This window comes from Neopsephotus bourkii, unplaced genomic scaffold, assembly GCF_033783945.1.
Source record: "Neopsephotus bourkii isolate Nb327-2 ecotype Australia unplaced genomic scaffold, CSIRO-AGI_Nbou_v1 NB_1423, whole genome shotgun sequence".
NCBI lineage: Eukaryota > Metazoa > Chordata > Aves > Psittaciformes > Psittacidae > Neopsephotus > Neopsephotus bourkii.
Genome location: NW_026901900.1, coordinates 3,306,854 through 3,333,297, shown reverse-complemented (window position 1 = coordinate 3,333,297; position 26,444 = coordinate 3,306,854). Strand labels below are relative to the sequence as shown.

Genomic DNA, 26,444 nt, shown 5'->3' with positions numbered 1-26,444 from the left:
TGCCCGGGACTCCGCCTGCCGTCCCGGTAACCGGGACCCCTCCGCCGTGCAGCCTCTCCCTGTTACAGGGATCCCGCTCCTTTCCCCTCCCAGTAGCCGGGACCCTCCCGCCGTGTAGAACCCTCTGGTGCGCGGGACACCCTCCCCATTCCGGTAACCGACACCCTTCCCCTCCGTGCAGCTCCCTTCTGTGACCAGCAGTTTCCTCCGCTCCCCGCCTCTTCTCTCGGTAACCGGGATCCTCCCGCTCTGCAGCTCCCGCCGGTGCATGGGAACCCCCCTCCCGTCACTGTAACCGGGACTCCCGCTCCGGTACCCGGGACCCTCCTCCTCTCCCCGCTTCCTCTCCTGGTAACTGGGACCCCCCTCTGGAGCCCAGGACTTTCCTCCCGTCCCGGAGCCTCGCGATACGCCCCTGCTCCTCACGCCTTCCGGTTCCCCGCCGCATGGGGCCCCGGGTGCTGCCGTCCCGTCCTGCCCCCCTCCGGGAGCCCGGGACCATCCCTTCCCCGTCCTCCCATCCCGGCTGCTGGGAAGGGGCGGGAGGAACTCTCGGGTTCCCCTGTGCATGCCGGGGACCGGGAGCCGCTGGAGCCGAACCCCCGCCAGCCCTGAGGCAGCCCGGGTTTCCCTGGCAGCCCCGTGGCACCCCGTGTCCCACTGCCCATGGGGCCACCAGCATCCGGGATGTCCCTTGGGTGCCCCAGGGGCTCTTCTTCCTATGGTGCCAGTGGCATCCCTATGGGAAGGGGCAGTGGGAAGGGATCCTGGAGGCCTCTCCACGTGTTCCTGGAGAGCGAAGGTCAGGAGCTGGCTGGTGCCATATCCAGGTCCCTGTGGTTCTCAATATCCCAAACTCCTGTGCTCAAACACGGGGCTTTCCCAGGGAACCCCCTCTGGGGCTGGTGTTGGTGCTGGCTGTGAATTCCACCACTGCCTTTGGATTGAGACCTTCACTGCAGGGGATGCCAGTGGTTTGGGGATGCTGCTTTCCCCATGCGCACACCACCCTGGTGCCCTGTATTTGAAGTGGGTGCTGCAGGGTTGCTGTCCAGGCACCCCCCTGGGATGTGCCCCACGGGCCCCCTTTCCAGGGCAGCACCCCAGAATCCCTGCCCAGGGCATGCTGGAGAGGTGGGATTTGTGGGCTCTCTGTGGTGGTGCCATGGAGCCAGGAGGTGCTGGCCCAGGTGGCTTTTCTGCGGTTCTCATCACAACTTGTTGGACTTGGAAGTGTTTGGGGGTGGTTTTGAACCTTCCTGCTCCACGTTTCCTCTGAAATGACAGTGGGACCTCAGAGTTTGGGAGCAGGATGGGATGAAGAGCAGGAACTGGGTGGTGGTGGGGTCAGGACCCTGCAGCCACTGCCTGCAAGAGGCTCTGCTCCATGGGGTGGGATGGAGCTCAATAGGCTTCTTTTGGAGAACCTGAGGAGTTGGAGAAGCCCCTGGGGTCACTCCATGGGTGCTTTGGGATCCATCCTTCCCTTCTCACCACCTTCCCTCCCACCTCTGTGCCTGGCAGCTGCAGCTCTGGACTTGGCTGTGCTGGCAGGACTCTGGTGCCATCCCCATCACAGCAGGATCCAGGTCCATCCATCCTGCATCCCTGTGCCTTGCCCTGGCCTTGGTGCATCCTTCGTGCTCCATCCATCCTGCATCCCTGTGCCATGCCCTGGCCTTGGTGCATCCTTCGTGCTCCATCCATCCTGCATCCCTGTGCCTTGCTCTGGCCTTGGTGCATCCTTCGTGCTCCATCCATCCTGCATCCCTGTGCCTTGCTCTGGCCTTGGTGCATCCTTCGTGCTCCATCCATCCTGCATCCCTATGCCTTGCCCTGGCCTTGGTGCATCCTTCGTGCTCCATCCATCCTGCATCCCTATGCCTTGCCCTGGCCTTGGTGCATCCTTCGTGCTCCATCCATCCTGCATCCCTATGCCATGCCCTGGCCTCGGTGCATGCATTGTGCTCCTGCACTAACTGCTGCTTCTGCAGCCTGGTTTAAGCCAGGGTGCCTATAGACGAGGAGGAGCACAGTGTGCTGTGCAGAACAGCTTCACTAACAAACCTGGCCCCTTCCCAGGATCCAGGGTTTGTGTTGGTAGTTGGATAAACCACTTACAGCATCCCTGTGCCCTATAAATTAAAGATTAAGGTTAATTACAGCCATGAAACCTCTAAGTCCTCAAGTACCAAGCACTGAGCCTTTGCTGTGGGATCAGTGTGTGTGGGTCAGGCTTAATTTGAAGTTGAATTCCCAGAACGTGCCGGTCTGTGCCGTGCATCCATGCAGGGAACGCTGCAGGCAGCAAATGGGATGCTGTGGGGCTGGTTTTGGCCAAGTTTAATGGGAGCTGGTGTCCCTGGCACTGCCTGCTGGGACAGGGGCCAAGTCCTCTGCTTTGGGATGCGCTGTGAGCATCCATAGGGATTTTGGGTGGACGTAAAGCCAGGGCATGGGCTGAAATCCAGCCTGGAGGTTTTCTGTGAGTGCTTCAGCAGCATCAGTCCTGCGTGTGGGGAGCCAGTGCTGGGTAAAAAGGGAACAGGGTAATCCCTAGCATGCTCAGAAGCTGGAGCTGCCTGTGCCGATGCCATGGGTGGCTTTGGGTTCTTGTGCTGGGATGGAGCTGTTGGGAAGCCCTGGGGTTCTGTAATTGAGTCAGGAACAAGGAGATGTCCCATTTGGGGTCTGTATTCTGGGGATTCTCCCATCAGTTCTCCCCGCAGGGGTTTGTCTGACTTCAGTGGAATGACCTCAAGGTCTTAGCATCACAGTAGGTACAAGCATCCACTTGGACTGTGGTCCCTGCCAAGGTTTTTCCGTACCTGCATCCTCCTGTGCTGTGTGAGCAGCTGTGCAGAGCCCCTTGGGGCACTCCTGAATGTGGGAATGCTCTGTGGCACACAAGGAGCAATGGGGCTGCTGGAGCTCTGGGAGGTGGGTGGGATGGCATTGTCCAATGTAGCTGTGCTCCTGGCTCCAAGCACTCAGCAGCCAAATCACTGGGGGAAAATGGGGCCCAATGTGCCAAGTCCTTGGTGTTATCCAAGATCGCCGTGTTCCGTCATGCTGCCTCTGAAGGAGGAATGGGGTGTTTGATACCCCTGTCAAGTGCAGGGTGAGGAGCTGGGCTCCATCCTGCATCCCCAAGCGGGAAACCTGGAGCAGCTCCTGTGTCTGTGAGAAGCCGTTCCCTGTGGTGCAGACCTTCCCATGGGGTGGGATCCATCCCTGGGGGTCCGTGTGCAGCATCCCCTTGTGCCCCCCTGGCCCTTCTCCTTTGCTGCTGTTTGGGGGCCCCCATAACCCCTGTTTGTCCCCGCAGGTGCTGTCGGGCTGTGCCATCATCGTCCGTGGCCAGCCCCGGGGGGGGCCCCCCCCCGAGCGCCAGATCAACCTCAGCAACATCCGCGCTGGGAATCTCGCACGCCGCGCCGCCGCCGGCCAGCCCGACGCCAAGGACACTCCGGATGAGGTGGGTGCCTCTGGGAGCGCCATTCCCCAGGGATCACAGGCTGGGCTGGGGGGGGGGCTCCAGGCTGCTGGGATGGTGCTGCAGACCACAGCACCCTCTGCTTGGGCATCGCAAGAGGCATTGCCTATTGCCAGACCATCCCGTGGGATGCAGGCAGCTCCCACAGCTCACATGAGGCAGCTGCAGGATGCAGACAGTTCCTTCAGTTATCCTTTAAGCGATCCTTTCCCTGCTCCAAGCATCCCAGTGTGGAATTTGGGGTGGGATTCTCCTTCCTCACCCTGCTGTGTATACACACGTGCCTGGGATGGGCAGGCATGGTCCATTGGCAAGGACCAGGATGGCTGGGCAGGGTCAGCAGGTTACACATGGGGCAGCTGCAGGATACAAACAGTTTCTTCACTTATCCTTTAAGAGATCCTTTCCCTTCTTCAACCTTCCCAGTGTGGAATTTGGGACAGGATTTTCCTTCCTTGCCCTGCTGCAGTCACACAGATGCCTGGGGTTGGACAGGTGTGGTCCATTGGCAAGGACCAGGGTCTGCAGGTTACACATGGGGCAGCCGCAGGATACAAATAGGTCCCTTCATGTGTCCTTTAAGAGAATCTTTTCCTGCTCCCAGTGTGGAATTTGGGGTGGGATTCTCCTTCCTCACCCTGCTGCGGTTGCACACATGTGCCTGGGATGACTGGGCAGGATCTGCAGGACGAGGGGAAGCCATTGGTACCTCCAGGCTTCCCCTGTGGGGTTTTTCCTGCCCCAGGGATGGGGTTTTGGGAAGCAAGGGAGTGTTGCTTCGGCAGCTGGATGCAGGCAGGGCTTTTAAGCAAGGAGCCTGGCCCAGGCCACCCATCCTCCCAGCCCCGGGGGTGGTGCAGAGCGCTGGCAGCTAATTGCTCTCCCTGGGGAGTTTGTCTTCTGGAACACTGCTTCAGCCGGTAAATGTCACTCTTTCCTCATGAAGTGATGCCTGTCAGGTTTGCTAATTGTTTATGAGCACGTCATGTTCTGCTCTGGACCGTGTTCTCCACCCACCGCTGCGGTGGCGTGGGGCTGAGCTCGCTGGGGCTCCGGTGTGTTCCTACCTCCGTGCACAGAGGTGCTGGGAGATGCAGGAGCCTCCTGCTCCTGGCTGTCGTGGTTGGTTCTGCTCTGCTCTGCTCTTCTCTTCTCCACGGGCATCCACGCAGCCTCGGGTGGGAGCTGGAGGAGCCCCCACCGTGTCCCGGGCAGCTGTGGCTCCAGCCCTTGGAGTGCACTGGGTCTGGCTGTGCTTTAGGAGCATGAAACCAGGTGGAAAACCAGCCAGGACCCCTTTTGGTGTGATGGAGCGGGGGAGTGGAGGTGTTTCTCCTGCTGTTGATTCCTGTGCAAGCCTCCAGCATGGTCCATGCAGCACATGGGGGGCTTCAGGCTTCCCAGCTGCATTAGATCCATTGGCTCCTGGTGATTTCTTTCCCTCCAGCCATGGGGCTTCCCAGCTCGGGAGTTCCTGCGGAAGAAGCTGATCGGGAAGGAGGTCTGCTTTACTGTGGAGTACAAGACCCCGCAGGGCCGGGAGTACGGGATGGTGTACCTGGGGAAAGGTGAGTGCAGACGGGTCCCTCGAGTGCCTAAAGGGGTGGTGGGGAATGCTGTGGCTTGTGCAGTGGGATGTGAGCTGCTTGCAGGGAGCAGGCCCAAGGTGGTGGATTGGGATGCGGTAGTTGCAGCAGGATGTATGCCTGCTTCCAGTGGAGCTCCAGCTTTGGAAGGAGAGTGGTCCCAGCTGCCTGTGGGGCACCTGCAGCCGCTGGTTGATGCACTGCAGTGTGGGGAAGCAAGCCATAGAATCCTGGAATGGTTTGGGTTGGAAGGGACCTTAAAGCCCTTCCAGCTCCAACCCCTGCCACAAGCAGGGACACCTTCCACTAGAGCAGGTTGCTCCAAGCCCCTGTGTGCAACCTGGCCTTGAACACTGCCAGGGATGGGGCAGCCACAGCTTCTCTGGGCACCCTGTGCCAGCGCCTCAGCACCCTCACAGGGAAGAGCTTCTGCCTGAGAGCTCATCTCAGTCTCCCCTCTGGTAGGATAAAGCCATTCCCCTTGTGCTGTCCCTACAGGCCCTTGTCCAAAGCCCCTCTCCAGGTTTCCTGTAGCCCCTTTAGGCACTGGAGCTGCTCTGAGGTCTCCCTTTCAGGAGCCTTCTCTTCTCCAGGCTGAACCAGCCCAGCTCTCTCAGCCATGCTCATTCCTGAACTTCTAGCTTGCTTGTGGGGCCTGGGAAGCCCTTTCCAATGCAGATCCCTTCCTGCCAAGCTGGGGTTAGATCATAGTTTCAAGGAGCTGCTGCTCCCCACTTTCCCACCCCATGGGCATCCTTCAGCAGGAAGTCTGGCAGATCCTGATGGCACAACCTGCACCAGATCAACCTTGGAAGGGGTTTTGCTGCTCATGCTCCTTTCAGTCATCCACAGCCTGGTTGTCTGCCACGTTGAGGGCTCCTGTGCTCTGCTTCCCATGTAGGTGTCATTCTTATTGTTAAATCCCAGCCTGTCACACTGCTGAGGTGAGAAATGAAGCTGAAAACGTTTCCTGATGATGTTTGTCAAGGTTTAAATGCTCTTAATGTGGAAACTCTGCAGCAGCTCCCCTGGCAATGATGCAGCAGCTCTGGAGGGGTGGGGTTCGGAGGGGTAGGGGCTTCCCATTGCTGTCTGATGGTGACAGAGCCATAGTGGAGATGCTGGGGAAGGGTTTGGGGTCCAAGCAGTGCCCTACACCCTGTCCCCGACCACCCCTTGTGTTTCTATAGATGAAGAATGCCTTCTGCAGAGGTGACACATTGCAGGTTGTGCTGGCAGTGCTGCCTTTGCTGGAGATCCGGGTAGCCCTGTGGGTGCTAGGAGGGCACTGCCTGCATGCCTGCCCTGGGTGCTTCCCCTTCCCAAGGAGATGGTCCTGGGTGACAGCATCAGAGCAATGTGCCGCCTTCCCACTTGGTTAGCCCTGCTCTGGTGGAAATGGTGTCCCCAGGAAAGCCCTGGGCTGCTCTGCTTGAGGTATTGTGAAGGCCACGTGCTGCTGGGGCACCGGGATAGCGAGAGGAGCCTGTTGCTCTGGCACTTGTTAGCTGGAATCATCTTGGGAGCGCTCTCCATAGCTGAGGTCTGTGGGTGTCTGCGGGCTGCCTCATGCGCTGGTGGCTTGTCCCAGTCTATTGGAATCAAAGAAAGGTTTGGGGTGAAGGGACCTTAAAGCTCCTTCAGCTCTAACCTCCTGCCACAGACAGGGACACCTTCCACTAGAGCAGGTTGCTCCAAGCCCCTGTGTGCAACCTGGCCTTGAACACTGCCAGGGATGGGGCAGCCACAGCTTCTCTGGGCACCCTGTGCCAGCGCCTCAGCACTGGAACCCCAGCTGCCCCCTGTGCTGGTGCTCATCTCACTGACTCTTCCCTCTCCACAGACACGAGTGGGGAGAACATTGCTGAGTCCCTTGTGGCTGAAGGCCTGGCCTCCCGCCGGGAAGGGATCCGAGCCAACAAGTACGTATGTGGCTGCGCTCCTGTGCTGTGCTGTGCTGGGGGGTCCCTGCTGCTCCAGTTCTCTGCAGTTATTTGTCTGGCCACAGAGTCGTTGGGATCCTTCGCTGTGGCTTTCCACCATGCCTGCATTTCATGAGCATCAGTGTCCCTGCACAGTGACCCTTGTCTTTAGGTTTGGGGTAGTGAGGAGCTGGGGAGGGGGGACTCAGGTGTTTCTGTGCCCTGGATGCTGAAGCACCAGAGGTGTAGCCCTGAGCTGCAGAGCAAAAAAAACACAGAACCAACCAGGTGGGAAAAGCCCTTTAAGCTCATCCAGTCCAACCGTTCCCCAGCACTAACCCATGGCACTGAGGCCTCAGCTACACGGTGTGAGAACACTTGCAGGGACGGTGACTCCAGCACTGCCCTGGGCAGCCTGTGCCAGTGCCTGAGCACCCTTTGGGGAAGGAATTGTTCCTCAGCTCCATCTAAACCTGCCCTGGTGCAGCTTGAGGCCGTTTCCTCTTGTCCCATCCCTTGTTCCTTGGGAGCAGAGCCCAGCCCCTCCTGGCTCCATCCTCCTGTCAGTTGTACAGAGCAAAACATCTCTTGGTCACTGGAAAATAATGCACGGAGTTGAGGTGCTTTGGTTCATGCTGGAGAGGTGATCTTGTGATGCTTCTCCCCTTATCCTACATCTGGTGGTGAGATGCCTGTGCCAGCACCATGAGAGCTGATGCCAGTGCTCTGGGCAGTGGTTATCCAGTTGCAGAGGTGTGAGTTGTGTCTGTGGCACTGCTATAAATACCAGTGGGATGCTATTTCCGTCCCCACGCCTGCTGGGCTGGAAACTTGCCCTTGTTCCTTCCTGAAACTCTTCCTGGCACACTTGGATCCCTTCCACCCAGTGCTTTTGGTAGCACAGCTTGTAAACAGGTACATTGGATAAACAGGGTGTGCACTGCCAGGGGTGTGGATGCGTGAGTTCATACCCAGGTTTGCCAGTGCTGAAGCCTCAAGTGCTTGCAGGTCCTCTTGCTGCCTGCCCAGGGATGCATTCCCTGTGCCAAGCCCTTGGGAATGTGGTTCCTGCCTGGTGCTGCTGAGCTCTGGGTGCTGGGGTTCAGCCCCTGTCAGCTCTCACTGCCCTGTCCTGGTTCTGCACCTCCTGCATCACTCTTGAGCTGTGGAGTTGGATGAGGGAGGCAAGCATCTGCCTGGCAGCCAGCTGGGGATATTGCACTGACTTACATAGGGTCATGGAATGGGTTGGAAGGGACCATAAAGCTCCTCCAGCTCCAATCCACTGTCACAGACAGGGACACCTTCCACTAGAGCAGGTTGCTCCAAGCCCCTGTGTCCAGCCTGGCCTTGAACACTGCCAGGGATGGGGCAGCCACAGCTTCTCTGGGCACCCTGTGCCAGTGCCTCAGCACCCTCACAGGGAATAACTTCTGCCTAAGAGCCCATCTCAGTCACCCCTCTGTCAGGTTCAAGCCGTTCCCCTTGTGCTGTCCCTATAGGCCCTTGTCCAAAGCCCCTCTCCAGGTTTCCTGTAGCCCCTTTAGGCACTGGAGCTGCTCTGAGGTCTCCCTTTCAGGAGCCTTCTCTTCTCCAGGCTGACCCAGCCCAGCTCTCAGCCTGGCTCCAGAGCAGAGCTGCTCCAGCCCTTGCAGCATCTCCATGGCTTCCTCTAGCCTTGCTCCAGCAGCTGCACATCCCTCCTGTGCTGCTGCCCCAGAGCTGGATCAGGACCGGAAGGGGGGGTCTCCCCAGAGCACAGCAGAAGGGGGAGAATCACTCTGGGACCCTGCTGGGGCTTGTACCAAAGGGGATCCGTGAGCCCGTGCAGTGGCCGTGTTGGCTGCAACCACTGCTCCTCACCTGTGCTGTCCAGAGGAGCAGTTAGCGCAGGACTGAGCTTCCCGCAGTTGAACATGGCCTGGAGCACATCACTGCTCCATGTTTGCTCTCCTAATTGAAAGGGTGTGTAATTAATGGGTGCATTTGGTCACTCTCAGCCACTCATCACCTGCTTGGGTTGAGTGCTCCAATGTGCAGCCTCAGTGCTGGAGAAGCTGGGTTTGGTTTGCTGTTTGTTGCTGTCAGCAGAACTAACCTTGCTCACCAGCTCACCCAGGCAGTGCCTGTTCTAGCTGTGAGTGATGAAATCACTAAAGCACCCTGAGAAGTGCCTGGAAGATGGATATTCCCCCTGTTGAACCATGCAGAAGCCAGCAGCCTCACCCCATCTCGCCCTGTCCTTGCAGCCCGGAGCAGAGCAGGCTGGCGGAGCTGGAGGACCAGGCCAAGAGTGCCAAGAAGGGGATGTGGAGTGAGGGGACGGGCTCCCACACCATCAGGGACATCAAGTACACCATCGAAAACCCCCGGCACTTCGTGGACTCCATGCACCAGAAGCCTGTTAATGGTAAGCTTGCACCAACCCTGCCCTCTGTCCCCTGTGTCTGCCTGTCCCACGCTGCTCTGGTGCCGTTCCCAGCACCCTCTTGCCTCAGAGAGCCAGCTTTAGCTCCATTATTCCCCCCAGGCCCATCCACAGCAGCACCAACCTCTCTGCTTTTGCTCCACAGCCATCATAGAGCACGTGCGGGACGGCAGTGTGGTGAGAGCCCTTCTCCTCCCCGATTACTACCTGGTGACCGTCATGCTCTCAGGGATCAAGGTGAGCTCAGCGCCTGCCCCGCATCCCGGCAGGGGTGTTCTGCAGTCCTCTCTGCAGCAAGTGCCCTCTTGAATTTCCACTATCCTTCACTGTGCATCCTCCTCGGCACCCTTTGGTGCCAGTGTGAGCGTGCAGGGACTGGGCTGGTACCCAGTGTCTGCCAGGCTCATGGCATCATGGAATCAGCTGGGTCGGAAAAGCCCTTTAAGCTCATCCAGTCCAACCGTTCCCCAGCACTACCCCATGGCACTGAGGCCTCAGCTACACGGTGTGTGAACACTTGCAGGGACGGTGACTCCAGCACTGCCCTGGGCAGCCTGTGCCAGTGCCTGAGCACCCTTTGGGGAAGGAATTGTTCCTCAGCTCCATCTAAACCTGCCCTGGTGCAGCTTGAGGCCGTTTCCTCTTGTCCCATCCCTTGTTCCTTGGGAGCAGAGCCCATCCCCCTGCTAGATCCATCTCCGTGGGGTTGGGATGGAGAGATGGAGGCAGGGATACAGCTGTCTCATTGCCCACTGTGTCATCCTGCTCCAGGAGCATTCTGGATGTAGCCTGTGGCTGTGCATGTGCTGGTGTGGGGTGTCACAGTGGGGATGGGGACAGGTTTGGGTTAGGTGGGTACCAGCTCCGAGTGGATTACATTGGGAGTTGCTCCCTATACCCTGGTTTACTCCTGGTTGTTTGCTGGGGCACGTGAAGGGCTGTGTTGGTGCAACATGGCACAAAAGCACCAGGAGGTAGCTCCCAGCCTGTTTCTCCTGCGTGCTACATCCAGAGCATGAGGGCACCGTGTGTCCTTCCTCCCCAGGGAGGTTTTCCACCTCCCCACTGAGGTTTTGGGGCCCAGCCCATGTCCTGACTGTGTCCCCCTCTGCTGCAGTGCCCCACGTTCAAGCGGGAGGCGGATGCCCCTGAGGTCCCAGAGCCATTTGCTGCTGAAGCCAAGTTCTTCACAGAGTCCCGGCTGCTGCAGAGGGACGTGCAGATCGTCCTGGAGAGCTGCCACAACCAGAACATCCTGGGCACCATCCTGCACCCGGCAAGTGGCACTGGTGCTGGGGGGTGGGAGGGGGTCCTGTCGGGGTGTTGGTCATCACTTGCTGAGAGTCCATTGCCTTTAGTAAGGTTTATGGGGGTTGTTGGGTTCTTCACGGGTGGATATGGGAGGCCACGGTCCAGCTGAGCATCCCATAAGGAGAGCAGAGCCCTCACTGGAGTGGTCTCTGGTAGTCCTGGGGTGCTGTGGCCGGGGGTCTTTGGGGACCTGTGAGTTCTGAGGGGCTGAGCAGGGAAGGGGAGCCCAGCTCTCCTCAGGGATGCAGAGTGAGATGTCGGTGCCTCCTCCCCTTGTCCACAGAACGGGAACATCACTGAGCTCCTGCTGAAGGAGGGCTTTGCCCGCTGCGTGGACTGGTCCATCGCCGTCTACACCCGTGGTGCTGACAAGCTGCGGGCAGCTGAACGGTGAGTGCTGCCCAGAAGCTATGGGGTGCCTGTGGTGACTGCAGCCCCCTCTCCCAATCCACGTGTGGATTGTGGACTGGGTACCTCTCACTGGCGTGGGAGGGAGACGGGATCTTGCCTTGTGAGTCTGCATCAGCCCCACTGCCCCTGCCAGGGCTTTGGTGGATGATGGACTATTGGTCCCCACTGGGGACAGCAGCTTGGGCGTCACTCGTGTCCCCTCTCCTGCCAGGTTTGCCAAAGAACGCAAGTTGAGGATCTGGAGGGACTACGTGGCCCCCACAGCAAACCTGGATCAGAAGGACAAGCAGTTTGTGGCCAAGGTGAGTGGTTGGAAGAGCAGGGGAAAGGTTTGTCTGTGTGGGAGTGGAGGATGCCCTCGTCGGCCTCTACGTGGAATGGTTTGGGTTGGAAGTTACCTTAAATCTCATCCAGTTCCTGCCATGGGCAAAGACACCTTCCACTAGGCCGGGTTGTTCAACGTGCAGTTCTCCATATGCACCTCCAGAGGGTTTTGCCTTGACTGCATCCCCGGCATGAACTGTGGTGCATGACTGCACACCGGGATCTTGGGCAGGTTTGGAGTGAGAAGAGGTGGGACAGAGGGCAGGGGAAGGGGCCACCGGCTCACAGGGGTGGGTTGGTTGGTGCTGCCAAGGTGTTCTTACCCTACCTGCTGCTCTGCTGCCTGCAGAGGGCTTTTTTGGCTCAGCAGAGCTTTCCTTCCCTGTCCTGCCTGCGTTTCCAAGGTGGTACTGGTCACATCCCAGCCCTAATCTGAGGGGTACCTGCTGTGGGGCTCCATGGCACCTCCTTGTCCAGCTCCAGGGCCTTGCTAGTCCCACACACAGCTCTAGGGATGCCCCACTGCAGTGGTCCCTATGGTCCTTCCCGTGTTCCTGGCTCGGTTTGGACAGTACAGCCGGTGCAAAAGAGGATGCTATGGGAGCTGATGCCCCTGCCCTAGGTGGGTCTCCCTGCGGAGGAACCTTTCACCAGGACAGTGGTGGGAAGCAACGGGCAGTGATGGAGCGCTGAGGGTCCAGATAGCGGGAGAGGGGAGCAGCCCACTAGGTGGTGCTGCCGGCTCACCCAGCACCGCAGCCGGAGAAGCTTTGGTTCTCCTGGAAACCTTGGTTAAGTGCGCAGCAGCAGCCGGATTTCTTGGAAAGTCAGCATAACCCTGGTGTTCCCCCTGCCTCCGGGTGGGATCCTGCACCAGAGCATCCTTCGAGCTGCTCCATCCTTACTGGGGCTGTGCTTGCACAGCCCTCCCTTGCAGCATGTGCCGGGGGGATGCTCCTTCCCTGCCTCCCTCCGGGGACACTGGTGGCCCCTGATAGGCCAGGACAGCAGGAGCAGCGGCAGGGCTTGGGGCAGAGCATCCCTGACCAGGCACTCGCTGGGGGAGCTCAGGAACTGCCAGGCAGGGCAAAGCCAGGAGCAATTAGGATCATAGAATCATGGAATCAACTAGGTTGGAAAAGACCTTTAGGATCATTAAATCCATCTTGTGCCAGTCCCGTCTCATCCATGCAGTGCAACCAGTTTAATCAGCTCATCCATGTGATGCTGTCACCAGCAGCAGCTCCTGTCCTGTGGAATGAAGCTGGTTTGTGTGTTAACTCTGAGATTATACCCCTCTCTGCAATTCCCTGTTTGTCAGCTCGGATGGCATTAGCAGAGATCCCCAAACCCTTCCCACCATCTTCCCCAGGCCATGAAGGATTTGTTGGGCTTTCCCTCTTAGTGTTGCACATGGATGTGGCCCAAATGCCAAACCCAGAGGCTCTCAGGAAGCCAGAGGTGAGACCCATGGCTGGTCCCTCCCCAGGATGCTGATACCATGGTGGGAAGTAACCCCTGAGCACGGGGCTGGCGTGTGCCGGCGCTGGCACCCTCGGAAGCACCATCCTGTCACTGGGAAAGCTGCTGCTGGAGCCAGGAGCCGGCACGGGGGCCGTTAGTCACGCTTTGCTCAGCAGCTTGTGGAGGAGGCGGGTGGATGCTCCTGGCATTTCCAAGATGCCCGTTCTGTTGTTGAATAGCTTGGGAGCAGGCTGGGATGCTGGCAGAGAGCCGCGGCAGGCGGGTCTCTCATCCCAAGCCCCCCACAAGGCTGTAGAGGTATCTGTGGTAGGTTTGGGGCTCCACAGCATCTCTGACCCTTGTGCTAAGCATTACCGTGGGGCATCCGTCCCTTTGAGGTGAGGTGGGAATCATGCTATGGAGTGGAGGGGATCTGATGTGCAGGTAGCTTCCCGCTTAGGGTCCCAGAGCAGGATGGAACCCCAGCTCTGGGCACAGCCCCTCACTTTTCCAGGGTCCCTCTGATTTGGGAGTGCTCTGACCCATGGGGTCTGCTCCAGCACGGTTTGGCCACCCTGGCTCTGCACTGAGATTCCCAAAATGAGATGAACACCATGATGCAGCCTTCCAGTGTCTGAAGGGGTCTATGAGGATGCTGGAGAGGGACTCTTCATCAGGGACTGTAGTGATAGGACAAGGGGTAATGGGTTCAAACTGGAACAGAGGAAGTTCAGGTTGGATCTAAGGCAGAAGCTCTTCCCTGTGAGGGTGTTGAGGCGCTGGCACAGGGTGCCCAGAGAAGCTGTGGCTGCCCCATCCCTGGCAGTGTTCAAGGCCAGGTTGGACACAGGTGCTTGGAGCAACCTGCTCTAGTGGAAGGTGTCCCTGCTCATAGCAGGGGTTGGAGCTGGATGAGCTTTAAGATCCCTTCCAACCCAAACCAGTCTGGGATTCTATCCCTGCTTTCTGGGGTGAAGACTCAGAATTCCTCCTCCTTCAGTTCAGCCTGCTCTCTATGCACCCGGTGCAAGCCAGCCCTCAGGAGCTGTCAGGCACATCCCACCCCCCGGGGGCTCTCTTTTGCAGTGTCAGTTTTTGCTTTCCCCCTCCCTTCCTGGGAATTGTGACAGGGAAAACCAGGACAAATTCCCGCTCGCTGTGGAGTGCCAGCACTGGGCACGTGCCCGGGCTCCCTGGAGGGCCACATCCGTCCCCCCAGCGCCCTGCAGCGGGCTCTGAGCACGGGCAGCAGTGACTGCTCTGGCGCTGAAGCTGCCTCCCCGTTGGGCAGGAGCCGAGGTGCTGGTTTGCAGCGGCAGAGCTGACGTAGCATCTGCTGGGGGATGGAGGAGGAGGAGGAGGAGGAGGAAGATCCCAACCTGGCCTTGCACCGTCGAGCAGCCGCAGCAAATGGGCTCGGGCTAATTTTGGATCCATCCTGGTCAGCTGCTGGTGCTTTGAGCCAAGGGGTTGGGTTCGGGGAGGGGGGGAAGAGAAGAAATTAAGGCTTGGCCTCAATTGTGGATTTGATGCCTGTGAGTGGCAAGGAGGGAAGCAGTGGAATGAGAAGGGGATGGGAAGAGACTGGAGGCTTTCTGCTGAATCCCCTACGTCAGCATGTCCTGGAGCGCTGGGGGATTTGGGACAGCGCTGCTCCAACTTGAATGCCTTGCGCTGAAAGCTCTCCCCTGCCAAAAGCTGTTTATGAACCAGCTTTGTGTGTGGGGCTTGGGGAGGTTGTGTCATCCCAGCGCCCTGCTGTGGGGCAGGATCAGCCCCCTCAGGGAGTTCCGGGGGGGGGAATGGGGCTCCATGGCAGCCCTTGGGATGCATCCGGGCTGGCTGGGGCAGGCGTTGCCTCCTGCCATGCTGCGGGCTGGAGGAGGTGGCCGTGGATAAGCTGTGCTTCTGTCTTCTGTTTACTCTGATTTTTAACCCCACTTTGCAAAGCACTTGGAGCCAAATCCCCTCGGATCTCAGTGACAGCTGCCAGAGCCAGTGCAGGAGCTGCTCTGTGCTGAGCTGAGCACCAGGCGCTGCCAAGACCCCTCTTAAAGCAGTTTCTGGTCAGCGGGAAGCACTGGCCCCTCTCTTGGTGCTGAGCATCATGTCCCTAAGTGCCACCGTCACTAACTTACAGGAGCGCACTCTCAGCTTTGGGGATGATCCCTGTGCAGCAGCCTGTCCCCACACAGGTTAAAGCCATTCCCTTTGTCCTGTCCCTACAGGCCCTTGTCCAAAGCCCCTCTCCAGGTTTCCTGTAGCCCCTTTAGGCACTGGAGCTGCTCTGAGGTCTCCCCTTCAGAAGCCTTCTCTTCTCCAGGCTGAACCAGCCCAGCTCTCAGCCTGCCTCCAGAGCAGAGCTGCTCCAGCCCCTTAGAGGAGAGGTGGGCACCTTGGGGTCACCCTCAGGCTCCTCCTGCCCTGTCCTGCCTGGGTCTTGCAGGCCCTGGGTGTCCAAGCCTCATGGATCGCATCCTGCAGCATCCCACATCCCGGCAGAGCCCCACCACAGCCTAGTGAAGGTCTCTGCACATTGATTCTGCCAGGAAGGGGATGCTCAGGGCTCGAGGGACTTGCTGAGTCGCCGGTGCTGGTTGTTGGCTCCTGCAAGTAACATGGGCTGTGCCGGAGGTCGGGATCCTGCCCTGCTGCTGCCTCCTGCCAGAGAACAAATGAGATCTGACCGCTGTTCCCGCAGCTCCAACATGGAAGTGCAGAGTGCGCGTGATGGATGTGTAATGTAGCAGAGGATTTGCCCCTGGATCTGACCTGCAGCTCTTCTGGCTGCAGCCTCTTGTCTTCACGTCTTGCTTTCTGGAAGCCTTCTGTGAGAGGGAAGGGAGAGATGCCCAGTGTGCTGCTGGGGCCCCATCCGCACCCCTCCAGCGAGGAGGATGCCCTGAAGCATGAGATTTGATTACTCCACTTAGCATGCAAAGTGCTTTGGGCTCGGTTCTGCCATGGAAAACAGGAGCTGGGTCCTGGGAGAGGATGAGTCCTTGGGTAGGGACGTCCCCTGGGGGGGTTTGCTGCGCTGAGAGGAGCCCTGGCAATCCTCAGTGTCTGCTTTCATGCTAATTCCCATAATCCTGTTATCCCTTTGGCTAAGCACGTTTTGAGGGACTGATGTGCTTGCTGGGGCAAAAAGTGCTGCGAGTGGAGCAAGTCTGCACCCTCCTCCCTCTGCTTCCTCCTAGGGCTCTGGAGGGATGTGTGGGGATGCTCTCCCTGCGTGTCCTTGCGGATGAGCATCAGTGGGAACCCTTTGGACTGGGGGGACTGGGTTTGTGCTGGGGGCAGGCAGGGGAAGGTCAGTGCCCTGCCAAGGGGAATACCCAGGTGCCTTGCTCATACCCCTGCTGCTGCTCATTGCAGGCTGGAGAATAGTGTTGGGTGGAAAATGACAAAGTTCATAGAATCAGTGTGGGTGGAAAAGCCCTTTAAGCTCATCCAGTTCAACGGTTCCCAGCACTGCCAAGGCCACCACTAACCCATGGCACTGAGGGTCTCATGTACATGGTGTGTGGACACTTGGGTAGCCACCAGCCAGAGCGCATTGCGTGATTGTGGGGTAGAAGAGTCTGTACTTGTGCATGCTCCCTCCTGAGATCATAGAGTCCCAGCCTGGTTTGGGTTGGAAGGGACCTTAAAGCTCCTCCAGTCCCAACCCCCTGCCATGGACAGGGACACCTTCCACTAGAGCAGGTTGCTCAGAGCTGCTTCAGCCCTTGCAGCATCTCCATGGCCTCCTCTGGACTCACTCCAACAGCTCCATGTCCCCCCTGTGCTGTTGCCCCAGAGCTGATCCATCTCATGGTATCGATATCTGTGGTCCAGTCCCTGTCTGGTTTTGTTTCTGGAGTGAAACCCTGTGGGGCTGGGCAGTAGCACACGGCTGGTGGTGTGCTGGTGTGCTGTGGCGTCAGCGTTTGGGAGCCTTGCAGGACTATGACGAGCACCAAGCTCTTTGGGCTTGCAGAACAGGACCATGGATGTGCCTGTGATCTACATGCACCCCAATGACCTACTGGGCACTCGGGTTGGAGATGCTCACTCTGTGCCATCTACTGGGGACAAAGCCGGGGTGGGTTGTGGTGCATTCCAGAGCCCTGGTGGTGCCCAGCTCTGGTGCTTGTCCTGCTCACAGGCACTGTGTTCACCTCTGTTCCCTCCCTCTGCAGGTGATGCAGGTGCTGAATGCAGACGCTATCGTGGTGAAGCTGAACTCTGGGGACCACAAAACCATTCACCTCTCCAGCATCCGACCCCCGCGGCTGGAAGGGGACAGCACGCAGGTGACTGTGGGGATGTGTGGATGGGGGTGATTGTGGGGTGAGGGGCTGCTCTGCTTTGCACCCAGTGATGCAGCAATCACCGGCGTCTGCCACCATCCCTGGATGGAGTCACCTCCTTGTGAGGCTCCTCTTATATCTGACTTGATTCTTCCATGCCAGGTACCCCCTTTTTCATTCTGGGGGGAGCCTTACGGGATGCAGGAGGCCTTGGGGAGGGTTGAAGTGTGTGCCTTGATAGGGATGCCTCTGTCATCCTCTGCCTTGATTTCCCCTTCTGTACCATGGGTGCTATAGCATCTCTGCTCTGGGATGGTGCAAGAGCCCCGTTTCCACAATGTGGGGCTGTGGATGATGTGCAGTGGGGTAATGGCCAGGGATATGCTGGTGTATGGTGTCCCATCCTTGCGATCCCTTGCCCCTTGGTGCATGAGCAGCGTGGTAGCTCTGCTCAGCATCCTCATGTCCATTCTCAGCCGTGGGATTTGGGCTGTTCCATGTGCTCACACAGTGCAGCAGCAGCTCTGCCCTCCCCTTCCCTGCAGCCTGATGTTTGCCTGGCGCTGCGGGGGAGAAGCAGGAGGCTGCTGGAGATGATGCAGAGTGAGCAAAGCCCTTTGGTTTCCCTTCTCCTCCTCCTTGTGCCATTCAGCTTGATGCTTGACAGTGCCACCCCGAGCATCCTTCCCCTCTGCCATGGGGCTGGCTGGGGCTGGGAAGTGCTTCCCTCCTTCCTCCCTCCTTCTTCTCATCGTTTAGTTCGGAGCGATGCCGGGGTCTGACTCAGAGACCTGCAGCATCAGGATCTGATGGAGAAATCCCAGGGTTTTGGTCTCTGGAAAACACTGCATTGTTCCTGCACAGTTTGGTCTCGGCTCTGCTTGGTTTGAGCATCTCGCAAGCTGGACCTCGAGCCTCACGCTCGCCAGTGACATGAAAGCACCCAGAATAAGCTCTGCAGTCACACGCTGGGTCCCCTTTACCCCTGCTCAAAGCACCTCTGCTGTGCTGGGAGCTGGGACGTTGGTTTAATCCCTGTGCCTCTTTCTCGGGTGGCCACAGGGGCCCCGGAGCCAGGCATTGCCTGGTCTACAGCCATCCAAAAGCTTCTTAGGGCAGGGATTTATCTGCTGGCTGCTGCTTCCTTTTGTTTCGCACCCCCCTAATGGCTGATGCACTCGAGAGCTGCGGAGACCCCTGTTGAGCACCCGCATTGTTCCTCTTCCTCATCCGGCACCTCTGGAGATGATGAGGAGTGAGAGGAAAGATTTCCAACCAGGAGCTGAAAGCCAATTCACCCAGCACTAAACAAAACCACCTTTCCCGGGGCTGGGCTTTCATCCCAAACAGCACCTATGGGCTACCACTGGGCTTTCTGTGCTGGTGGCTGACAGCACCGTGTGCCACAGCACAGGGACAGAGCCAGGCTGTTCCTGGACCAGTTGTTTGGCAGTTCCTTCTTCCTAGGATGCTGCCTTGGTTTGTACCCACTGAATTAGGAATAACTGCCCCAGATCAGGCTCTTCCCACCGGTTCCTTGCCATCAGAACCGGGTGGATAGGAGCCAAGCATGGAGGGCCCAGCATGCTGGTGCTGCTGTGAGTACTGGTTTGTGGCTTCTTTGGTTTCTGAGGCTCCTTTGGGGTCTCTTTGTGGTTTCTGTGGCTCCTTTGCAGCTCCTTGGGGGTTTCTTTGTGGCTTCTTTGCAGCTTCTCTGTGGTTTCTGTGTGGTTTCTCTGTGGAGCAGTCTGATCTCCAAGGAGACTGCAGAAGGCGGCTGCTCCGCGCTGCGTTTCCGGCTCTCCCAACAAACCCCGTTGCTTGTTTCCTTGCTGCAGCCCCGGTGCACGGTTGGTGCCTTCTCCCTGCCCACTGGGAGCTGCTGTGCTCGCTTGGTGCTGCCCTAAACCTGGTCTCATCTCCCCACTGATGCTCCAGCACCCCAAAGCCACCACATCACAGCCATGACGCTGGTCTGCGTCTGTTTTCTCAGCTGGGGAGCTCATTGCGTGGAATGGGTTTGGCATTGGGAGATATCTCCACCTTTAGGTCGCATCCAGAGTCTGGAGGTGCCAGGTCCTGCTGCCAGACCCTCAGTGCTGTGACATTGCCTGTCCCTGTGAGCGTGGCTTGGCCAGTGCAGCCCCTGGTCATTCAGCACCACTTCCATCCTCCTCTTCTCCTTGCTTCTCCAAGAACTGGAGCACCCAGTGCTCTGGAGCCTATCCCACCCTGGTCTCGGTGGGACCCATGGTGGTCATGATGGCTCTAGCAATGACATTTGTGTACTTAACTGACACCACCGTGCCAGCCTCTTGCTTTGACATCCCCAGCCCCAGGGTCAAGCTCTTTCCATTCATGGTCTCCCTGGTGCTGCTGATGGGTCCCCTCACACCACACAGGAGCATTTGGCCACCCTACATTGTGTGTGCCCCAGTTCAACCTAGAGTCATGGAATGGTTTGGGTCGGAAAGCACCTTAAGCTTATCCAGTTCCAACCCCCCTGCCACAGGCAGGGACACACGCTTTATTCCTTTCTGGGTTTTAGCTGCCTTCTGCATTTCCACCTCTGGCTCCGCTCAGTTGATTAACTGCGAATGCAATTAATTCCCCCTCCTTCCAAATCATTAGTTTAAAAGTAATTAATAAATAAAACCCATCAAAATACTCAACAACCAACTGAAAAAGCCCTTCACAGACAAAGTGGGCACCTTGTTCAGTTGCATGTGAGTAGCAGGTTGAGGGAGGGGATCCTGCCCCTCTGCTCTGCTCTTGTGAGACCCCACTTGCAGCGGTGTGTGCAGTGCTGCTGTCCTCAGCAGAAGGACAATGGCAGGGGGTTGGAACTGGATGATCTTAAGGTTCCTCCCAACCTAAACCATTCCATGATTCCATGTCCCACTCCCCCATCCCTGACTTTAGGTATGTGTGTCTAGTTTTGGGGTTGATTTTGGCTGTTCTGGAAGGCTTTCCCCCTGAAGTGGTGTGTGTGTGGGTCTGGCAATGCTATAGCAGAGCTGCTCTGCCCACCATGGGGTTCGGACACATACCCACTGTTGTAGGTAGCACGTAGCTGGGGCAGCGCTGCTGGGGAGCTCCATCTCCATCCTGCTGAGCGCAAATTGCTCCCAAGGCACCTGATGGAGGAGATGGGAAATGACAAAGTGAAAATCCAGCATAATAATATCCCGCAGCCTTTCATCTCCCTCCTTCATCACCCGGTGCGGAATGAAGCCTGAGAGTGGGAGCTGATAGTGTTTAATATCTCTATTGCTTGTCTGTCGAGGAACATAACGTGTTCGCATGAAGATCTGTCTGCTGCTGCTGCTGCCAAGGTGGTGATGAGCCCATAGATGCAGTGTCAGAGCTGTGGTGCATGGGAATGGCTGAAGTCCCCTCACCGGGATAGCTGGGCACCAGGATGGCTTCTCTGATTTTGGGGACCAGCTCTGGAGCAGGGCACAACACAGCTCTTTCCCACTATGCTGCATCAAAAGCTGGGTGTTGATGGCAGTCCTGCTCCAGGCTGTGTCCTGTCACTGCCATGGGCTCACCATGGCTCTCCAGGCTGAAACCACGTCTGGTTTAACCCCACAGCCTTGAGGCAGGAGCAGGTTCTACAGCAGGACCTCACTTCATAGCAGTGGGCCACATCCGAGGCTCAAAGCGTGGAGTGCTCTAACTTTCAGGATGCACAAGGTGTTTCCAGCACAGGGATGTCTTTCCCCATAGCTGCTGCTGCTGCCCATCACTGGTGTCCTGTCCTGCTCAGCTCTTGTGTCACGTGGTGGGGTTTGTGGTCTGTTCATATCGGTGATGGATCCGATCCTTGCTGGTGTGTTGGATCTGTTGTATGGTGTGGTGGAGGCAGAGCAGCCATGTATGTGCAGGTGGGCTGAGCGTGGGGGCAGAGCTGCATCCCTCCATGTTTCTATGGGATAGAGGCAGGATAAATCCCCAGGGAGAAGCAGTGGGTACTGGGGCTCTGACCTGCCAGATCCGTGGCATCTGGAGGCAATGAGTGGTGGCTGTGGCTTGAGGACCCTTTCCTGTGTCTCAGTGTCAGCACCATTCCCAGCGTTCAGGATGTTCCAGCTGTGCATTTTTAATCGGAATCATGGAACGGTTTGTGTTGGAAGGGACTTTAAAGCTCCTCCAGTCCCAGCCCCCTGCCACGGGCAGGGACACCTTCCACTGGAGCACGTTGCTCCAAGCCCCGGCCAAATTCATGAGGTTTCATCTTGGCTTTTTAGTCATTAGTTCTCTCTCTTGGCAGCTGAATGAGGATCTCCTTAGCAGCAGCTCTGCTCTCTGGAGCTGCTTTTGCCCAAGTGCTGCAGTACAAAGCGCTCCAATCCCCTGGTTATCTAAATGGACATCTTAATCGGTGACACCGGGGGAGTTGAACACATGGACCCTGATGGGAAGAGAAGGATAAAACCGGGGAGGAACCATCCTGCTGCTGGTGGGTTGGGGTTTATTTGGTGTGTGGAAGTGGGGAGGGATGTGGTGTGTGCTGGGGGGGCTTCGGCTATGCTGCGGCCTCTCCTTCCTCCATGGAGCTGGAGGGAGGAGGTAGAAATGGGATTGGGATCAGTGATGTCCTGACTCCTGTCCTGGCTGTGCCACTGCTCCAGGGCTCAACAGTCCCTGTTCCTGCCTGTGCAGCTGAGATAAGGTTGACATTGGCAGTGGGGGATGTCTTCCAGGCTTGTCTGTATGGCCCTGGGGCACATTCCAGATGGATTTTCTGAGGACACAGAGCTCAGGCTGTTTGGATTTCTTCATCCTGGATGGTGGCTGCTGCCTGTCCACCAGCCTCACATAGTGCTGGTGATGGGGTGATGGGAAGGGCTTTCCTTTGGCTGCGTCCAGATCCCTAAGGACAGGGCACAGGGTGGTGGGTCTCCAAAGGAGCCTGTCTACTATTGGTGCCAGCATGATGCTGGACTGATGGGAAGCCTTGGAAGGAGCAGGAGGTGCCGCAGGCAGAGCAGTGACAAGCTGGAAGTGAAGGCAAGCTGGAAATGGCTTCAGAAACAGGGAAAACCAGATGGACTTGGGCTTGGGTTGTTTTTTCCCTGCTCTCAGATGAGTTTGTGCGCGGGTTCCTTGGCTTTCTGATATGTTTCCAAAGGCAGGGAACTGCTGGCTGCTGTCGGGCTGCGAGTTGGTGAATCATGGAATCAGACTGGTTTGGGTGGAAGGGACCTTAAAGCACCTCCAGCTCCAACCCCTGCCACAGGCAGGGACACCTTCCACTAGAGCAGGTTGCTCCAAGCCCCTGTGTCCAACCTGGCCTTGAACACTGCCAGGGATGGGGCAGCCACAGCTTCTCTGGGCACCCTGTGCCAGCGCCTCAGCACCCTCACAGGGAAGAGCTTCTGCCTAAGAGCTCATCTCAGTCTCCCCTCTGTCAGGTTAAAGCCATTCCCCTTGTCCTGTCCCTACAGGCCCTTGTCCAAAGCCCCTCTCCAGGTTTCCTGTAGCCCCTTTAGGCACTGGAGCTGCCCGAAGGTCTCCCCAGAGCACAGCAGAGGGGCAGGATCCCCTCCCTGAGTTGCTGCTCACGCTCTGGGGATGTACCCCAGCACATGGGGGGGTTCAAGGCTCAAGGGCACACTGAAGCCGGGTTATGGTGAGGGATTGGTCACCCCCTGCTCCTGCCAGCCTCTGGAGGGGTGCAGGATCCCTTGGGACAGGGACATCCCCATGGGTCTCACGGTGGAGCAGTGTTGAATAGAACACACACTGTCCTGTCCATTCATCCACCCACCCGGCTATGCTGTGTCCTGCTGCAGGAGCAATGACACCAGAAGGTCAGTGCTGGGGCAGCTGGGCTCTGGCTCCTCACGTGCTGCTCGACTGCAAACCCCGGGCTCCCAGAGGTGCCGGTGCTTAAATCCTGACAAGGATATTTCTGTGCCTGGAATCTAATGTCGAATCTGCCTCCCACCAGTGCAGCCCGGTCACCGTCATCACCCCCTTGCTCCCAGGCAATGCCAAGTGATGCCCAGATGAAGGCAGAGCATCGGCTGCGTGGCACAAGGATGGTGATGGATGGTGGCCCCAGCAGTACCACTGCTCCTGCTCCTCATCCTTCTGCTCCAGCTCTCCACCACACTCCAGGAGGTTTAGAAAGAGCCATATTTTACCGTCAAACAGCCGTGCTTTCTGCTTCTTTCCCTGTCACTTGCTGATTGCCAGCATATTTACGTGTAACTGGAAGCGCTTTGTACAAATGACCTGTGTGGGGATGGATGTTGAGGTCAAGGACAGCCTGGACCCTTCCAGCTGCTGTTTGAGATGGGTTTATACCCCTGGGTGAGATTTAAGAGACAAGGTGTTCAGGAAGGATCCCGTCATAGCGATCACAGCTGCTTTATCCTTAGAAAGAAGCTTTTCCTTTCAGCACTGTGACACTTTGGGATACCCGATGGCACCTTAGGTCTCTGGCAGCTTCTTGAGTGCCTGTGGGTGCCTGGTCCTGCTCGGTGAGGCAGAAGCTGCTCGACAGATGGTTTGCAGGTGTCTGCTGCTGCCTTTCTGCACCAGGCGGATTGCGAGGAGCGGGTGGCTGCGCTCGGCTTGGCAGAGGTTTGAACACTGAGCTGCGAACGCCACTCGGCTCCTCCTGTCCCTGCAGAGGCTCTTCTGGCAGCCTCAGCTCAGCCCCTGCCAGGAGAGGTGGTGTTGAGGCTCAGCACATTGGCTGCATCCCTGCTGCGATGCTGGAGCGGGGGGGATTGGCGGCAGCGCATGAGCCGGGAGTGAAATGCCCTGATTTTCCTTGCAGAGCTCCCTGGAGCTGCTTGGGTTCCACCATAACAGTGGGTATGATGTGGCAGCTCAGGCTTCTTCAGTGCCAAAACCAAGGTAGACACTCACTTCCCCAGCTTGTCACCCTCTCTGGCTATTCCAGCGCGGCGCTGGAGCGGGATGCAGCGATGGTTTTCCTCCGTGACTCCCATCATGCCTGCCAGCACGCATCCCTCGCGGTGGGATTGTGTGGGGTCTCCTGGGGCTGTCTCCTCCTGCTCTGCCTGTCTGCCTGCACACCCTCCACCATGGGTAGTGGCATTCCAGAAGGTTCTGCCTGCTCAGATGCTCCCCATTGACAGCAGCCAGCCTTGGAAGAATGTGTGGGAACCTCCAGGACCTCCAGCTTGTTTTTATCATCCCCCATTGCTGTAATGAGGATGGTCCTTGTCTGCAGCAACTCAAAACTTGGTAGTTCTGCTGGGCTGACCAGGATCTTGTGCTGGAGTTGGATTCAAGTCTACACAGCCAAGATGAGCTCTGCCTGGTGAGGGATGCTGGACAGCTTCAAGGCAGCAGAATGATGAGTTGCGAGGATGCTGTGGCCTGCATGGAGAAGAGAACATAAGAAAGACATGGAGCTGTTGGAGCAAGTGCAGAGGAGGCCATGAGGATGATCAGGGGAATGGAGCACCTCCCGTATGGAGATAGGCTGAGAACATTCGGATTGTTCAGCCTGGGGAAGAGAAGCTGCGTGGAGACCTCATAGCAGCCTTCCAGTATCTGAAGAAGGGCTATAGGGATGCTGGAGGGACTCTTCATTAGGGACTGTAGCGACAGGAAAGGGGTGATGGGTTCAGACTGAAAGAGGAGAAGTTCAGGCTTCTATGCCTCTAAGAGGCTCTTGGTTTCCCTGTTTGCAGAGCAGGGTTTGTACTACAGAACCTGATGAGCATAAAAGATTAATGAGAAGCAAACCCATGAACTCATCAGCGTCTCATCTCCGGTAAATTAGAGCTACAAGGATCGTCGGAGCTCATCCATGTCTTGTGTAACGGAACCGATTGCTGGCGCGGATGGGGCTCGTGTGCAACCTAAAGTGCTCGGGCGTGTGGCCTTAATGCACTCCAAATATTGGCAGAGGAGAGGTGCATCCGAGGAGAGGCAGGAGCTGGGGGCACTGGAGTTCCCTCATCTATATTTCATAGGGGCTGCAAGAGCTTCCAGGGAGAAGACATCCGATGTCAGCATGTTCTTGCAACCTGTTTTCTGCCCTGCGGGTAGCATGCTTTTTGTAGTGTAAAAATGATTAGCTTGCATCTCACTCCAGCTTCCTCGCTGCCTTCTCCCAGCGTCATTCCGTGGTGGGAAGGCAGTTGTTTGGCATTTGATCTGCGATTCTGGGTTGCTGAGATGCAGCAGGGTGCTAAAGTCTGGGATGGGGGCAATGGGCTGATCAGATCCCTGGTAAACTCCTGCTGCTTCACCACAGGAGGGTTTTCCTCCCCTGGATGAAGGTACCAACATGTAATGATCCAGATGGAGCCTGGCTCCTGGGGGATCAGTTGTGGCCAGATGTGAGGCCTGATCCAGGTTGGATCAGCAGCAGGGAGAAAGAGCAGAGGATGTGCTGGTGATGGGCTGCGGGCACCAGGCCAGCGCTGGAGCTGTGGCTGATGCTGGTCTGGGACGTGGGCACGAGCTTGTTGGCAATTAGAGAACAGCCTCTTTGCAATGCAAGGGCTCCGTGACCGCAGGCAATCACTAACTCACAGCCCTGGCTCCAGGGCCCGTGTCGCCGAGAGGAAGATGCAGCTCCAGACCATATGCTCTGCGCATAGCAGTGGCGCTTAAGTGCTTGGTCTTATTGATGCCATGTAAGTAATAAGCCCTGAAGATTGGGCTGTGCTAAAATACTTCCCAAACAACTTCCATTGAAGTGTTGTAATTCTCCTGAGCCAGCAGAAGTGCTGGGTGGTTTGACACTGATGCTTTGAGGAGGATCCAGGCACCTGCCAGCTCGCATTTAGGAGGATGACACTCCAGCAGGGCTTTGCATTGTGCTCTGGGAGCTGCTGTGCTCTTAAAGAGGCTTTAGCACCTCCAGCACCGACAGTCCAGAAGCGTTAAAGCAGAAATGGGTAGACCCGGTGTCCTCTGCATCCAGAAGCTGGGAGTGTTGATCTGCTGGAGGGGAGGAATTTCTGCAGAGGGATCTGCATAGGCTGGATCCATGGACTGTGGCCAATGGGATGAGGCTCAAGAAGGCAAAGTGCCGGGTCCTGCACTTGGGCCACACCAACCCCTTGCAATGCTCCAGGCTTGGGGAAGAGCAGCTGGAAACTGCTCATGGGAAATGAGCTGGAGGTGCTGACTGATGGAGCTGAACATGAGCAGCTTGTGCCCAGGCAGCCAGGAAGACACCAGCATCCTTGCCTGTATCAGCAC

At 57.6% G+C, this 26,444-nt stretch overlaps 1 protein-coding gene across 1 annotated transcript in view; it reads left to right on the top strand.

The window, feature by feature from the left end:
• SND1 (staphylococcal nuclease and tudor domain containing 1) overlaps positions 1-26,444 on the top strand; it is a 99,129-nt gene that overhangs the window by 255 nt on the left and 72,430 nt on the right. Inside the window, exons 2-10 of the mRNA XM_061368105.1 lie at positions 3,329-3,478; positions 4,944-5,064; positions 6,926-7,004; positions 9,254-9,414; positions 9,578-9,669; positions 10,550-10,708; positions 11,027-11,133; positions 11,366-11,456; positions 17,127-17,240. Of these exons, the coding sequence (XP_061224089.1) occupies positions 3,329-3,478; positions 4,944-5,064; positions 6,926-7,004; positions 9,254-9,414; positions 9,578-9,669; positions 10,550-10,708; positions 11,027-11,133; positions 11,366-11,456; positions 17,127-17,240 (1,074 nt within the window). The remainder of the gene's footprint in view (positions 1-3,328; positions 3,479-4,943; positions 5,065-6,925; positions 7,005-9,253; positions 9,415-9,577; positions 9,670-10,549; positions 10,709-11,026; positions 11,134-11,365; positions 11,457-17,126; positions 17,241-26,444) is intronic.